Source organism: Anolis sagrei, chromosome 1, assembly GCF_037176765.1.
Source record: "Anolis sagrei isolate rAnoSag1 chromosome 1, rAnoSag1.mat, whole genome shotgun sequence".
Taxonomy (NCBI): domain Eukaryota; kingdom Metazoa; phylum Chordata; class Lepidosauria; order Squamata; family Dactyloidae; genus Anolis; species Anolis sagrei.
In genome coordinates this window covers 248,024,819-248,040,323 of record NC_090021.1, presented here as the reverse complement: position 1 = coordinate 248,040,323, position 15,505 = coordinate 248,024,819, and the positions used below count along the sequence as shown (strand labels likewise).

At 40.1% G+C, this 15,505-nt stretch overlaps 1 protein-coding gene across 3 annotated transcripts in view; it reads right to left on the bottom strand.

The window, feature by feature from the left end:
* Positions 1–4,015: 4,015 nt before the first annotated feature.
* Positions 4,016–15,505, bottom strand: part of USH1C (USH1 protein network component harmonin) — an 81,317-nt gene continuing 69,827 nt past the window's right edge. For all 3 annotated transcript variants that reach the window (XM_060767888.2, XM_060767859.2, XM_060767869.2), the window contains 3 exons: positions 10,102–10,211; positions 9,738–9,793; positions 4,016–4,787 (listed from right to left, as the gene is read on the bottom strand). In XM_060767888.2, coding sequence (XP_060623871.2) covers positions 4,775–4,787; positions 9,738–9,793; positions 10,102–10,211 — 179 coding nt within the window. In that variant the 3' untranslated portion in view covers positions 4,016–4,774. The remainder of the gene's footprint in view (positions 4,788–9,737; positions 9,794–10,101; positions 10,212–15,505) is intronic.

The window sequence follows — 15,505 nt, the reverse complement described above, 5'->3', positions numbered from 1 at the left end:
AGCTGATGAAGAAGCTGTGATTATTTCATCCATAAGCCATATAAAGATGTAATAGAATAGGGGCAGAGATTGTGACTTGACCAGAAGGGCATTTTCACATCTAGAAATTATCTGCTTACATGTAGGTTTTGACTCAGTGGAATGAGAAAAGTGACTTTCACAAATATTTAATAGGAAAACTCTTCCAGCTACTTTTTTTTTCTTTGCTAAGGTTGAGCTAACTCTTGTTCTTTCAGATTAACATATGCACCATTTCATCTGGCTGAAACTGACATTTTGGTTTCTTCGTTGTACTGTATCTTTATCCGGTAGTTGTAGCTCAACATCTACCTTCTGTTTATGATGAGTTCACCTATATTGTGACAAATCTCATTTGCTCCAGCGGTCTGCTCAGCAAGGCCTACCAAATTTACCAAAAACAAGAATAAGAAAATGTACTTTTAAACTAATTATTAAATGTGCATTCCCAACTATTACAAGCTTATTCATTTGTTAAAAACAATGTAGGAAAATTCAAATGCACCCCCATTACTGGTTTGCTGTCAAGTAAAATGGGGAAAGATGTTGGAAGAGAAGGGCTATGCAGCCTAGAGGAATGGATTACAAATGCAACAAATCTGTCACTGAAACCATAGCCTGCTTAGTTTTGTTCAGGTTCTTAATACTGAATAAACCAAATAAAGTATCTAACTAGACCTAATATAATGGAAAATTATTAATGAAGGGATAGCAAAGTTAGGATAGAATTATCTGTCTTGACTATAATTTACTGTAGCTGCTATTCAAATGGAGAAAGCTTAGACAATGATAAGTGACTTTGAGTATCTACTTCAACCACTTTCGTAGCACTAGACTTGTTGCTATATGGCTCCAAGCCAAACCACCAAGATCATTATAAGAAGAACTGAAATGCCCATCTTTATTTTATCTTTGTATGATGCAAAAATCAGTTCTTTAAAAAAGAAGGAAGACTTATTAAACAGATATGGGAAAACATTTGGGAACACAGGAAAGTGTATAATAATCCTGTCACTATAATTAAAAGAGCCTCATGAAGTTGCATATCTTGTCATCTGTAAAACAAATTTTAAAAAATTTAGAGAGGACAGCTGGTTATAATTGAGTGAATACTGAATTGACATCAAGGCAGACTATGGTGGCATTCCTATACATAAAACTCCACTGAATATATTAGGACCTATTTCCAAGTAAGTATTACAAGTAAAATTGTGCAATGCTGATAGCACAGTATTATCTGTACAGAAGAATTTACATAAGAATATACATTCCTGAATTAAATTGGACCTCCTTCTAAGTAAACTTGCATAGGACTCTACTGATAATAAATATTAAATAGTCATAGTAATTTGATATTCATATAGGCAAATTCATTTTTTTTATGGAATTCATATGATGCTACTTCCTAATCAAGTTTACAGTGCTGGTACAACATATTTCTACATATTTGCATGATTACCTAACTAATTGAGAAATTAAAACTTTCAGTGGTGCCAGTATCAAAATTGTAGATGCTACTTGTAGGAAAATTACTTGAAGGAAAATTTCCTTCCATATTTATCTACCAGGACTTCAAGGTAATTGAATAATGGTGTTCTTTTAACAGCTTTATTGCAACTTCATCTTTCATATTGTTACTCAAAATGTAACAGCCATGTTTACCATAAAACAAAGTCTAAAATACACATTTTTCTGATACTGTTATTAGGCAAACTAAGAGGCATGGCATCAGGCCCGTAGACAAGATTTCGATTTGGGGGGGGGGGGGGGGGCTGAATTTTTTTTCAGGGGGGGGTTGGGGGGGGCTGAGTCTGAGTGAAAGAGGGTCTAGCCTAGCAAACGTTTTGTATCATTACCCCAATACCCCAATGCATATGGGATATATTGAGTATGGTGATCAGATCATGATGTGAATAAACATAACAGTTTAAATAATGCACCGGTAAGGCCTTTTCGCAAACCACCATGAGAATTTGGGGGGGGGGGTGAAGCCCCTCAAGGCCCCCCCCCCCCCCCGGCTACATGCCTGCATGGCATCATGACACTTGCTTTTGAAGAACACCCTTTTTCATAGGACAACATTTGCATATTTTTGGATGTTAGTCACAGGTGTGATTCCAGCAACTCACCTTTTTCCTTGTACAGTTGTCCCTCCACATTTGTGGTTTTAACTTTTGTGAATTTAATTTAGAATGGCATCCCTAGGAATCTCTACGTCCTCCAATGTGACTGTATAGTCAACTTCTTCCACTGATGCTGGAGGACCTAAAGATTTCTAGAGGGAACACCTCCCTAGGAACCTCTAGGTCCTCAAATGTAATTTTATGTTTGGCTTCTAGCAGACGTTAATCATAAAGTCATACTGGAAGACCTAGAAATCACTACATTGGTGTTTTCTCTGGTTAAAAAAAAATATAGCTATGTATTTATTTGTGGTTTTTCACTTTGAAGGGGATTTTGTGTCCCTAAACCCACCAAATGTGGAGAGCTGTTTTTCTTCCTTGCCAATATGCTCAGAGAGCAAGCATTATTATTATTATTATTATTATTATTATTATTATTATTATTATTATTATGCATTTTTCTGGCTGGCCTAACCCAAAGTCTCGCCACAATGTTTATTTTTGCTTTCATTTGTACACTCCCACCCCAGTTCAGACAAAATGAGAGACAAAGCATTTGATGAAGTAGGTTCTTCCCAATAGAGGTGAATGCCAAAATAAATTATCAATAATAATTATAATTATAATAATTTCTTACATGTCTCTTGAGGCCACGGGAATCTTGTAATTCCTGTCTCTCCTCAGAGATTTGTGAAGATATGCTGAAATCGCATTAATGTTCTTGAACAAGAAATTCCTAAGAGACCCTGAGTCCCTTTTAACAGTTGTGAGAAAATATTGCTCTAGATTAGTGTTGCGTCTATGATCAGCTTTTTTTTCAAAAAGTTGATGTGAGAAACGAAAAATTCCTCCAAATAAAATAGTGTCCTAAGTACTAAATAGCAACTCAGTCTCCAAGTATAGATTATGATTAATCTGAACAGCACTACATATGGACAATAGAAAAGTGCCAGTGGGCTTCTGGAAGTCTAAAGTTTGCACAAGGTTTTATTTTAAAAATAGGAAAAAATAAAATCAGAACCTATAACAGGGTGGTGAGATTTAAGTATCTTTCCTGGCTATGAAATTCTAATGGAGTGTAGTGTGGAGACTTCCCCCAAATAAGAATTCTGCTCTTATATTCGCTGTGTCAGCATTCCATTGGTAAATTCGTTGAGACTTTTCTCTGAATATCTAAATCATATTTGTAAATCCTCAAGTTTTAAGTTACTGCAATGATAAATATTTGGGAATGAAGGGAAATCTGTTTAATATTATGGATAGGGCAATGCGCGCTCTCTCTCTCTCTCACGCACACACACACGCCAGCTACATTCCTGCGATGAAATGGGAAAACCTGAATGAATTGTTCTAGAAAAATGACTAACTGTTTGGAATCTGGGATTTCAGCAATACATACTTCCATATTTTGGTGACTGTCACATACATAGTAATTGTAACAGCAATGAAAACAAAAACAATATGCCAAATGCTTGTGATGCTTCAGCTAGTGAGCAAAGCATGGCCTATGGGCTACATGTAGCCTGGCTAACCCAAAAATGTGTCTGCCCCAACATCTGCAGCACCCCTCTCCAAAGTGAAAAGCTCCCCAATTTTTGGCAGTGCTAATACCCCTTGCCACACCTAGCCATATTTCGGTGCTTGAGTTGTAGTTATAATGAGCATTCAAAGAGTTGAGTTTGTCACCCATTGTCCTGCATCATAGCTCTCCTGACATGAAGAGGAAACATTTGAAGAGTATGTGCTTTCTATATGATGACATTCTCCATGCAATGCAGAGTGTTTGGAAATCCACATTCTGGACCCCATGGAGATTCTATTATGATAAATAATTCCTAGCTATCAGAATGCTCTTAAAATGCACAGTAAATACATCCATTTGAAAATAGGCATTTTATTCTCAACTTGACTGGGTGAAAAGCAATTAGGAAACATCTGAACATTTTGGCACAGTGGAACAGTATAACAAAATAAAACATTTTTCTAAAAATACAAAGATATAAAGAAATGTATGTGCTCTATTTGTACAAATATGCAACTCAAATAAGCAATAAACCTGTAATTATTTGTCTTATCTATCTTTTATGAAAGCATTAAAATCTTGCTTTCAATTTTAGTAAATTAGAAAAAGATGATAAAGGTAATGTGATATTCACTGCTGAATTTAGATGTGGTTTTGACGGATAACATATTATTTACAAAGTAGACTATCATTTCATCAGTGTATTAGAAAGCTCAATCTAATTATGAAGTTACAGTATTTGCTTCCACGTAAATGTAGATAGGACTGAATTACTTATCTGCTTTATGAGAAAGGATGTATCTCTCCTTTGTCATAATGACAATTTCTAAACAATTTCATATGCAATGCACTTAAAATAATTTCAGAGTTGGCCTCTGTGTGAACTGGAAATTATTCAGCTGTTTGCAGTCAAAACCGAGCATTGATCATATATTAAGGGAGAAAATGAAATGCCATGTTGGTTCCAGAGTTCAAATACAAGATGTTTCTTGAATCATGTGCAGGATCATATCTTCATCTTATTCTCTCATGCAAGAAGGTTGCAATTTGTTAAGGCTGACTAGGTACTTATTAAGTGCTGGTTTTCTTATGTGTGATTTCTCCCATGTTATTAAAAAAATGTCCTGTAACGGGAGGGAAAACATTAATATCTATCTTTATCAAGCTGTAACAAGACTTAGAGAAACAAAACTAAATCAGTATGAGTTAAATGTAGTATTTGTAGTAAATAACCCTTTAAAGTATGATCACAAAAGACTCCTACAAATCAGCCCATTGAAGACACTTTGATGATGCACAGGTAAGGAACTACAGAACAAGCTCAGGTCGGAATTAATTTTTGTACTGCTTTTGTAAACATCTTTGTGATGAAGTGAATATGCTATTTCTTCCTCTGTTGCTCATCCATCAACTTATACAGAAAGTGTGTAATTTATTCCTCCCAGGACATGAGAACAAAAAGGGGAGATAGAGCTCACTTTTGCTATAAATCACCAAACCTCCCTCACTTCTAAATATCTTTAGGTTTGGAATGAGGTGGTCTACCTAAACCTCCAGTTTTGGACACATTCTCAGATTTTACTTTTGTGGATTTGCTTATGCATAGATTTGATTAAAATATTCTCTCTAGGGATCTCTAGAGGATCTCCAGTGCAACTCTATGGCCTGCTAGAAGAACATAGAGATTTCATATAGAATTCTTCTATGAGAAAGAAGGTAATACATAAATGAATGCATGATTGTGGCGGCAGCAATGCTGTAATCCAGTGAAGTGGCTTGCCATGCCTGTTTTAGAGAACTTATTATGAATGTGTTAGTCAAATTTAGGAGGAACAGTTAGCAGCATCAAATTAAAAAAAAGATTCTGATAGACTTTCCAAAGGAATGCAAAGTATAGGCAGGCATATGCTTTGTATGGCACACATTTTTGTAAAGTATATACTGTATATACTTGAGTATAAGCCGAGTTTTTCAGCCCCCCCTTTTAGGCTGAAAAAGCCCCCCTTGGCTTATACTCGAGTAAAAGTTAGTTATTATTTTACTCTGTTATTATTTTTATTACATTTATTATTTTATTCTCTTTATTATTATTGGAAGGATACGTAAGCACATTTACATTGAAGAAGGTTAGAATAATGGTTTAATCAGAGTTGGACAGTCTTACCTTAAATTACAGTTTTATGCAAATATTCAAAGACATTCAACCCACTGATGCCTCAATTATTGTAATTTTATTGGTATCGATTTTTATTTTGAAATTTACCAGTAGCTGCTGCATTTCCCACCCTCAGCTTATATTTGAGTCAATAGGTTTTCCCAGTTTTTGTGGTAAAATTATGTGTCTTGGTTTATATTCGGGCCGGCTTATGCTCAAGTATATATGGTAGTAGGTTCACCCAGCTCTGTAATTCACCATAAGGAAATACTGCAGGGCTTACAGCTACAGAATAAACTCTTGTCTGTTCACAGAGGCACTGCATTCAGAGACACTTTCTGTTTAAGCTGGAAGGGACAGATGATTAAGGAATAGTAGGGCCAAATAAGCAGCATATGAAAACATTCAGTTATAAAGACTGGAAGTTATTTCTCTGCTTCCTTGTGACATCCGTTACTTGCATTTCTCTGTATTGACTGATAACTGCTACTAATAGTAAATTCTGTCTCTATTGTTTTTTGGTCATTGGCTTCAACTAAAGTACATTGCAATACTACACTGAAAACCAGTCAGCATAAATGTGATAAACATGCCTGAAACAGGCACGTTCCACATGTTAGATGCAATCTGTATTAAAACTGACACTGATACTGTTTTCCTTGCAGACATCTTAAAGATAGCTGTTTCCAACATGAATTTATACAACATGATCTTATACAATTTATTTTAACTCCAATTCAAACTAACCACTAATAACACACTGTTTGGGGTAACAGAATCACCATATATGATAAGCAGCATTGTTTTAATACATGGTCATGGACACTGTTATGGATACAATTTAAATTCCTTCTTGAAGATCTCTGAGAGTTCACTCCTATCACTTGTACTCTTGATAGTGCCATATCTTGGCTAATTATTGCTATATCATTTAGATCTACCCAGTACAATTTTATCATCTAATTTCAGAACTGAAACCACTTTGTTTGCCTTAGTATATGCACTGAAGAACAGGAAGAATGCAACTTTCTTGATATTTTTAGACCTCTGATGTCCAATACTAGAAACCATGGTATCTTTCTGATGTTTTTCTGAGTGATTCCAGGCCTTTCTGAATGAACATTCCCAGATAGTGGTGGAGGTGGCATGGAACACATGGTTTATAATTTCTACATGAAACAACTAGGAGGAGCTTTAAAATAAATTCCATCAGTATAAAGAAATGCAGTACTATGTCATATTTTTTCACCTTTTAATTCTAAAAAACATAGTTAATATCTCAAATCAGAGGTTAGACTTAGCCCAAACTTGATCCAGACTGTTTATCTATTTATCTTATATAAATAGCCAGACTGTACTTCACAGGACTGTGAAGACCTAAAGGAACAAACCTCACAGTCTGGAGGCAATCCTGGATGAACAGGTAATGTCAGTGGCCAAGAGCACCTTTTCACAGTGCCCCGGAAGAGCAGATCTTCAGGCTTCACCTTTACTTGAGGAATTTGATTTTGGCTGCTGTCAGGCTCGTAGCCAGGATTTCGATTTGGGGGGTGGGGGGGTGGGGGCTGAGTCTGAGTGAAAGAGGGTCTACCCTAGCAAACCTTTTGTATCGTTACCCCGTTACAATATATATGGGATATATTGAGTATGGTGATCAGATCATGATATGAATAAACATAACAGTTGAAAGGCCTTCTCCAGTAAGACCTTCTCGCGAACCACCATGAGAATTTCGGGGGCCCTCAAGCCCCCCCCCCCCCCCGGCTACATGCCTGGCTGCTGTCATGCCTTAGATGAAGTACTTGAATATTCTTTATGCTGAGCTTTTAATATAGTTCAGAAACTTCTTGAGTTGACAGAATGTTGACCGTTGCTCAGTTATGTCAATTAAACACAGCCTATATTGAGAGGCTATTTATTTCTGGATCGGTTCAAAGGAGTGATTTTACATTTAAAGCCCTTAACATCTGCACACACAGCAACTGTTCTAATAGACTTTTGAGGCTCATATCATTGGAAATATGGGTTTTCTGGGTCTGAGAGTGTGTGACTTGCCCATTGGGTTTTCATTGGCCAAGCAAGGATTCGAGTGGTGTTCTCCAGAGTCATAGTCCACCACTCAAACCACTATGCCACACTGGTTCTCTATTGGAAATATAGTTGGCAAGAATTATACACAGGGCCTTGACAATGTTGCTAGAATACTTGTGGAATGCCCTTTCTAGGGATATCCAATAAATTTTCTCTGATTTCACTGCTTAACAGTTAGCGAAGATGGCTTTTGTTCAGATAAGGTTTAAATGTTTTGCTTTGTGCTATGACAACATGTTTGATTAATTTTGTTATTGTTCTCTCACTGATACCCTCATATATTCATGTGGGTCTTCACCCAGCTATGGATATATATCTGGAAGCAGGGTTCTTCATTCTGCATTTCTACCAGGATGGTAATTGCAGGTTGCCATTGTAGTAGCTATTATAGCAGTTAAGAAGCTCTAATAAACGGTTTAGGTCTAATAAAGGAGGTTTTATAGTACATGGTAAGTGAAATAATGCTCTGTTGAATGGTATCAAGAACAGAACGGATAGAGGTTGAACAAAACATTACTTAAGTCAAATGGCTCATAAAAAATCTTATGTCCCGGTGGAAAGCCTCATGTGTGCATTGATCAGTTGCAAGGGCAAATAAACCTTCCCTCTCATTTAATGAAGAATTAATTTTAGGCCAGCAAACTTTACATTCAACTTTGGCACCCCTTTTAGAAAATGAGATATGAGGATTAAAAGCAGGGGAGGGTACACTCCATGCACCCAAGGGATATATTTGAATCTTCCTGACCCACAGCATCTTGCAGTGCTCTCATTTTCACAGATCCTCAAAGTGATGTTCCAGGAACTGGAAGTCACTTTTGTGTAGTTTTCTGAGGCTGTTTTCTACAGGGATGGATATGGTGAGGTGTTTTAAGCTTGGGCCTCACATTTGGAAAAGGGCAGGATAATAAACCCAGTCTCAGAATACTGAATAAAAACTACATTCCCCAGAGTGATTTCTGAGCTGAAAAATATTTTCCTTGGCTTCCAAATTAATTGGTGAATCTAGGGCTTTTGAGAGATTGGAGGGGCCTTGGGTCACATGTATTCTATGGGCTGAATAATTCCAAACTCTTCATGCTATGAACTATTTTGGTCCAAATAGCAGTGGCTGCAGTTCCCTCCTGATCAATATATCAAGAGTGATACCTCTGAGAGACATCCCAGTAACGAAATTCCACAATGTTTCCAATATTCAAGCTTTCTGCCAGTACAAGTTGAGGATTCCTTGTCCATAATGCTTGGGACTACAAGTGTTTTGGATTTCAAGATTTTTTCAGACTTTTGGAATATCTACCTGTATATATGTATATCATGAAATATTTTAGTGATGGGATCTACATCTAAACATTACATTCATTTATGTTTCATATACAGCTTATACACATAGCCTGAAGGTAATTTTATACAACATTTTAAAATAGTTTTGCACATGAAACAAAGTTTCTGTACACTGAACCATCAGAAAGCAAAGATATCACTATTTCAGCCACCCAGGTGAACTATTCTGAAATTAGGAGTCTTTCAGACTTTGGAATTCCAGATAAGGGCTGTTTCACCTATTAAAACATTTCCTGATACACAGTTCACCATTTTGCTGTAATGAAAAGGTTTATTTATTTCAGTTCTCTTGCAGGCTCTAAATAAACAATTTACAGCAACCCAGGTGCTACCGGTGTTTTTTTCCTTGCAACATATTTTTTCATTTTATTTTTTCTAGATGTTTACACATTTCAGATGGTTTCATATCTGATACCTGTTTGAAGCCTAAAAAAAGACAAGGATATTTGGCTCATTTTTGAACAAAAAATATAGAGTGGAGTCTTACATTTCATCATCATATTCCTTGGGAGGAGACACTGCAATGACCAAGTCAATCCAATCCTAAAAAACAAAAAAACAAAAAAAAAAAAAAGGGGGGGGGGGGGGAAGAAATAGAGACTTACTGGAGGCTTTATTCTTAAAGGACCAGGAAATCACATACACATCTTCAAAGCAGACTTTTCTCATTAGAATATATTAGGAAGATGACATTCTGTATATTGCCAAAAATGCTACACATTAAGCTTTTCAGAGCTTTTTCTCATTTAAGGTTTGCAAATGAGTCAGTTATTTATTTTACAAGCAGCTCTTAGCGAGACAGTAATATATGACCAGTTGATACTTCAGGTAGGAAAATGCTGTTAACTTACCCCACCCACAATCCAGGCTTTTGCAAGAGCTGCCTGAGCCTCATCCAGATTCGCATCCACTAGAATCTTCCCATTTACAGCCATTATTTCATCCCCTTTCACAATGCCTCCTGATAAGGGGAGAACAAGGTAAAGAAGTAAGAACATTAATTTCATAGGTATTTAGTACTCAGCATTGTGAAAAAAGAAACTAGATTTGTTTTTTTTAAAAACAAAGGAACCCTGAACAATTAAAACAATCAATGGCTAGATATTTATTTATATTATTCAATTTTATCCCATGTTTCCGCATAGGAGCCTACAGCATTCTTCTTTTCTTGCTGTTGCGCTGTGCCTTCAAGTCATTCCTAACTTAAGGTGAACCTATCACAGGGGTATCTTTGTTCAGAGGGGTTTTGTTATTGCTTCCCTCTTTCTATTTCTGTTTCTTGTTTTATTTTGATGAGAACACTGTAAAGTAGGTTATGGTGAACAATAATGACTGAGTCAACGTCATTTAGTTTTTTCTCCCCTGTGTCAGCAGTGACTTCAGAAACTGCAAGTCGGTTCTGGTGTAAGAGATTTGGCTGTCTGCAAGGATGTTGCCCAGGGGATTCCCAGATGTTTTGATGTTTTACCATCATTGTGTGAGAGGTTTCTCTCATGTCCTCACATGGGAAGCCGGAGCTGACAGAGGGAGCTCATCTGCGCTCCCCCCACATTTGAGCCTGCGACCTGTCGGTTTTCAGTGCTGGTTTAATCCAATGCACCACTGGGGGTCATTTAGTGTGTTTTATATATTACTAGCTTGGGGACCCGGCGTTGCCCGGGTTATTAGAGAAAGTGGGTAATGGCGGTTCTGTATGCCAAGTTTGGTCTTTATTGGTCTTTGGATAATGGCAGCATTATTTTCAGGAAGTGAGTGAAGGTACTTGAAGTCCCATCATCCATGGGCCATCCTCCTACAAACAGCAGCAGGATATAGAGTGGGTCATGGGGGCTCTGTGTGCCACGTTTGGTCTTTATCAGTCATTAGATGAGGGTGGCAGTGGTTTCAGTAAGTGAGTGAAGGTACTGCAAGTCCCATCATCCAAAGTCCATCCCCTTTCAAACTGCAGCAGGATGTAGAGTGGATCATGGGGGCTCTGTGTGCCAAGTGTGGTCTTGATTGGTCATTAGAAGAGGGTTGCAGCAATCTATGAAAGGGAGTGGAGGTACTTGAAGTCCCATCATCCATGGTCTGTACTCCTCCAAACTGCAGCAGGATATAGAGTGGGTCATTGGAGCTCCATGTGCCAAGTTTAGTCTTGATTAGTCATTGGCGAGGGTCTCAGTGGTCTCAGGAAGTGAGCAAAGGTACTGCAAGTCCCATCATCCATCTCCAAAGTTTTCCAAACAACACCAGGATGTAACGTGGGTCATGAGACGTCTATGTGCCAAGTTTGGTGTTGATCCGTCATTGGATGAGGTTTGCAGAGGTCTCAGAATGTGAGTGAAGGTACTGGAAGTTCCATCATCCATGGTCCACCCTTCTCCAAAACTGCAGCAGGATGTAGAGTGGGTCATGGGGGCTCTGTGTGCCAACTTTGGTCTTGATTGGTCATTAGATGAGTTTTGCAGCAGTCTTGGGTAGTGGAGGTACTTGAAGTCCCATCATCCATGGTCTGTCCTCCTCCAAACTGCTCCAGGATGTAGAGTGGGTCATTGATGCTCCATGTGCCAAGTTTAGTCTTGATGAGTCATTGGCGAGGGTCTCAGTAGTCTCAGGAAGTGAGTGAAGTGACTGCAAGTCCCATCATCCATTGTCAAATTCTTCCAAACCACACCAGGATGTAGAGTGAGTTATGCGAGCTCTCTGTGTAAATTGTGGTCCTGATCCATCATTGTTGGCAGTTATAATGGTCTTAGGAAGGGAGTGCAGGTATTGCAAGTCCCATCGCCCATGGTGCATCCTCCTTCAAACTGCACCTGGATGTAGAGTGCACCATGGAGACTCAGTGTGCCAAGTTTGGTATTTATTGGTAATTGGATGAGGGTTGCAGTGGTATGAAGAATTGAGCAATGGTACTGCAAGTCCCATAATCCACGGTCCATCCCCGGCCAAACCACACCAGGACGTAAAGTGGGTCATGAGAGGTCTCTGTGCGAAGTTTGGTCCTGCTCAGTCATTGGATAAGGTTAACAGCGGTCTCAGAATGTGAGTGATGGTACTGCAAGTCCCATCATCCATGGTTCATAGTCCTCCAAACTGCAGTAGGATGTAGAGTGGGTGATGGGGGCTCTGTGTGCCTATTTCGGTCTGTATTGGGAGTGTTCTGACCCAGCCCCCGGCCTTTCCTTTTCTCTCTTTCTCATCTCGGAATCTTGCATTTGAGGCTGGCCAATCAGAGACCATATGCAAATTTCCTTCTGTCATGCCCCGTTTCTGCCATGAACCCTCTTCTCCACCAGGGGCTCCTATTGAAGCTGGCCAATCAGAGACGATATGCAAATAGCACCACAGCGGCAGCCAATCAGAACGCTGGCACATACACCTTCCGCCCTCCGCACCTCTGTCCTTCCCATACAAACAAACACTCTTCTTTATTATATACTAGCTTGGGTACCCGGCGCTGCCCGGGTTATTTTAAAAGGGTATTGTTTGTTTTTGGATTAGAGAAAGGAATTGTATATCAAGGTTGGTCTTTATCAGTTATTTATATGGCTCGCAGTGGTCTCAGGAAGTTAGTGAAGGTACTGTGAGTCCTATCGTCTGTGGTCCATCATCCTCCAAACTGCACCAGGATGGAGAGAGGGTCATGGAGGCTCTGTGTGCTAAGTTTGGTCTTGATCAGTCATTGGATGAGGGTCACAGCAGTCTCAGAAAATAAGTTAAGGTACTGCAAGTCCCATCATCCATAGTCTCCCTCTACATCACCAGAATGTTGAGTTGGCCATGGGGGCTCTCTGTGCCAAGTTTGGTCTTTATTGGTATTTGGATGAATGTCACGGGTTTCAGGAAGTGAGTGAAGGTACTGCAAGTCCCATCATCCATTGTCCATCCTCCTCCAAACAGCACCAGGATGTAGAGTCTCTCATGGGGGCTCTGTGTGCCAAGTTTGGTCTTGATTGGTCATTAGATGAGGGTTGCAGCAGTCTTGGGAAGTGAGTGGACGTACTTGAAATCCCATCATCCATAGTCTGTTCTCCCCCAAACCTCACCAGAATGTTGAGTTGGCCATGGGGATTCTGTGTGCCAAGTTTGGTCTTCATCAGTCATTGGATGAGGGTCTCAATAGTTTCACTAAGTGAGTGAAGGAACTGCAAGTCCCACCGTACATGGTGCATCATCCTCCAAACCACACCAGGATGTAGAGTGCATCATGGAGACCCGGTGTGCCAAGTTTGGTCCTTATCGGAAATTGGATGATGGTTGCAGTGGTCTCAGGAATTGAGCGAAGAGACTGCAAGTCCCATAATCCATGCTCGATCCACAGTCAAACCACACCATGGCGTAAAGTGGGTCATGAGAGGTCTATGTGCCAAGTTTGGTGTTGTTCAGTCATTGTTGAGGGTCGCAGCAGTCTCGGAAAGCGAGTAGAGGTACTTCAAGTCCCATCATCCATGGTATGCCTTACTCCAAACCGCAGTAGGATGTAGAGTGGGTCATGGGGGCTCTGTGTGCCAAGTTTGGTTTTGTTCGGACATTAGATGAGGGTTGCAGCAGTCTTGGGAAGAGAGTGGAGGTACTTGAAGTCCTATCATCCATGGTCTGTCCTCCTCGAAAGTACACCAGGATGTAGAGTGGGTCATGGGGACTCTGTGTGCCAAGTTTGGTCTTGATCAGTCATTGGCAAGGGTCTCAGTGGTCTCAGGAAGTGAGTGAAGTGACTGCAAGTCCCATCATCCATTGTCAAATTCTTCCAAACCACACCAGGATGTAGAGTGGGTTATGTGGGCTCTCTGTGTAAATTGTGGTCCTGATCCATCATTGTTGGCAGTTATAATGGTTTTAGGAAGGGAGTGCAGGTATTGCAAGTCCCATCGTCCATGGCGCATCTTCCTCCAAGTCGCACCAGGACGTAAAGTGGGTCATGAGAGGTCTATGTGCCAAGTTTGGTCCTGATCAGTCATTGGATGAGGTTAACAGCGGTCTCAGAATGTGAGTGATGGTACTGCAAGTCCCATCATCCATGATTGCAGTAGGATGTCGAGTCGGTCTTGCAGGCTCTGTGTGCCAAGTGTGATCTGTATTGGTAATTGCCTGACCCAGCCCCCTCTGGCCTTTTCCTTTCCTCTCTTTGTCATCTCGGAATCTTGGAATTGAGGCTGGCCAATCAGAGACCATATGCAAATTTCCTTCTCATGTCCCCGTTTCTGTCATGAACTCTTTTCTCCACCAGGGGCTCCTCTTGAAGCTGGCCAATCAGAGACCATATGCAAATAGCACCGCTGCCCAGCCAATCGAAATCTTGGAATTTTCTCATGTCCCCGTTTCTGTCATGAACTCTTTTCTCCACCAGGGGCTCCTCTTGAAGCTGGCCAATCAGAGACCATATGCAAATAGCACCGCTGCCCAGCCAATCGGAATCTTTGAACTTTCAGGCTGGCCAATCAGAGACCACAGTGGCAGCCAATCAGAAAGTGAGCACATACACCGCCACACTTTTGTCCTCCGCATACAAGTTTTGACTTTTATTATATACTAGCTTGGGGACCCGGCGCTGCCCGGGTTATTAGAGAAAGTGGGTAATGGTGGTTCTGTATGTCAGTTTTGGTCTTTATTGGTCTTTGGATAACGGCTGCATTATTTTCAGGAAGTGAGTGAAGGTACTTGAAGTCCCAACATCCATGGGCCATCCTCCTACAAACAGCAGCAGGATATAGAGTGGGTCATGGGGGCTCTGTGTGCCAAGTTTGGTCTTTATCAGTCATTAGATGAGAGTGGCAGTGGTGTCAGTAAGTGAAGGTAGTGCAAGTCCCATCATCCAAAGTCCATCCTCTTTCAAACAGCAGCAGGATGTAGAGTGGATCATGGGGGCTCTGTGTGGCAAGTTTGGTCTTGATTGGTCATTAGAATAGGGTTGTAGCAATCTTTGGAAGGGAGTGGAGGTACTTGAAGTCCCATCATCCAAGGTCTGTCCTCCTCCAAACTGCACCAGGATGTAGAGTGGGTCATTGGAGCTCCATGTGCCAAGTTTAGTCTTGATTAATCATTGGCGAGGGTCTCAGTGGTCTCAGGAAGTGAGCAAAGGTACTGCAAGTCCCATCATCCATCTCCAAATTTTTCCAAACAACACCAGGACGAAACGTGGGTCATGAGAGGTCTATGTGGCAAGTTTGGTGTTGATCCGTCATTGGATGAGGTTTGCAGAGGTCTCAGAATGTGAGTGAAGGTACTGCAAGTTCCATCATCCATGGTCCACCCTTCTCCAAAACTGCAGCA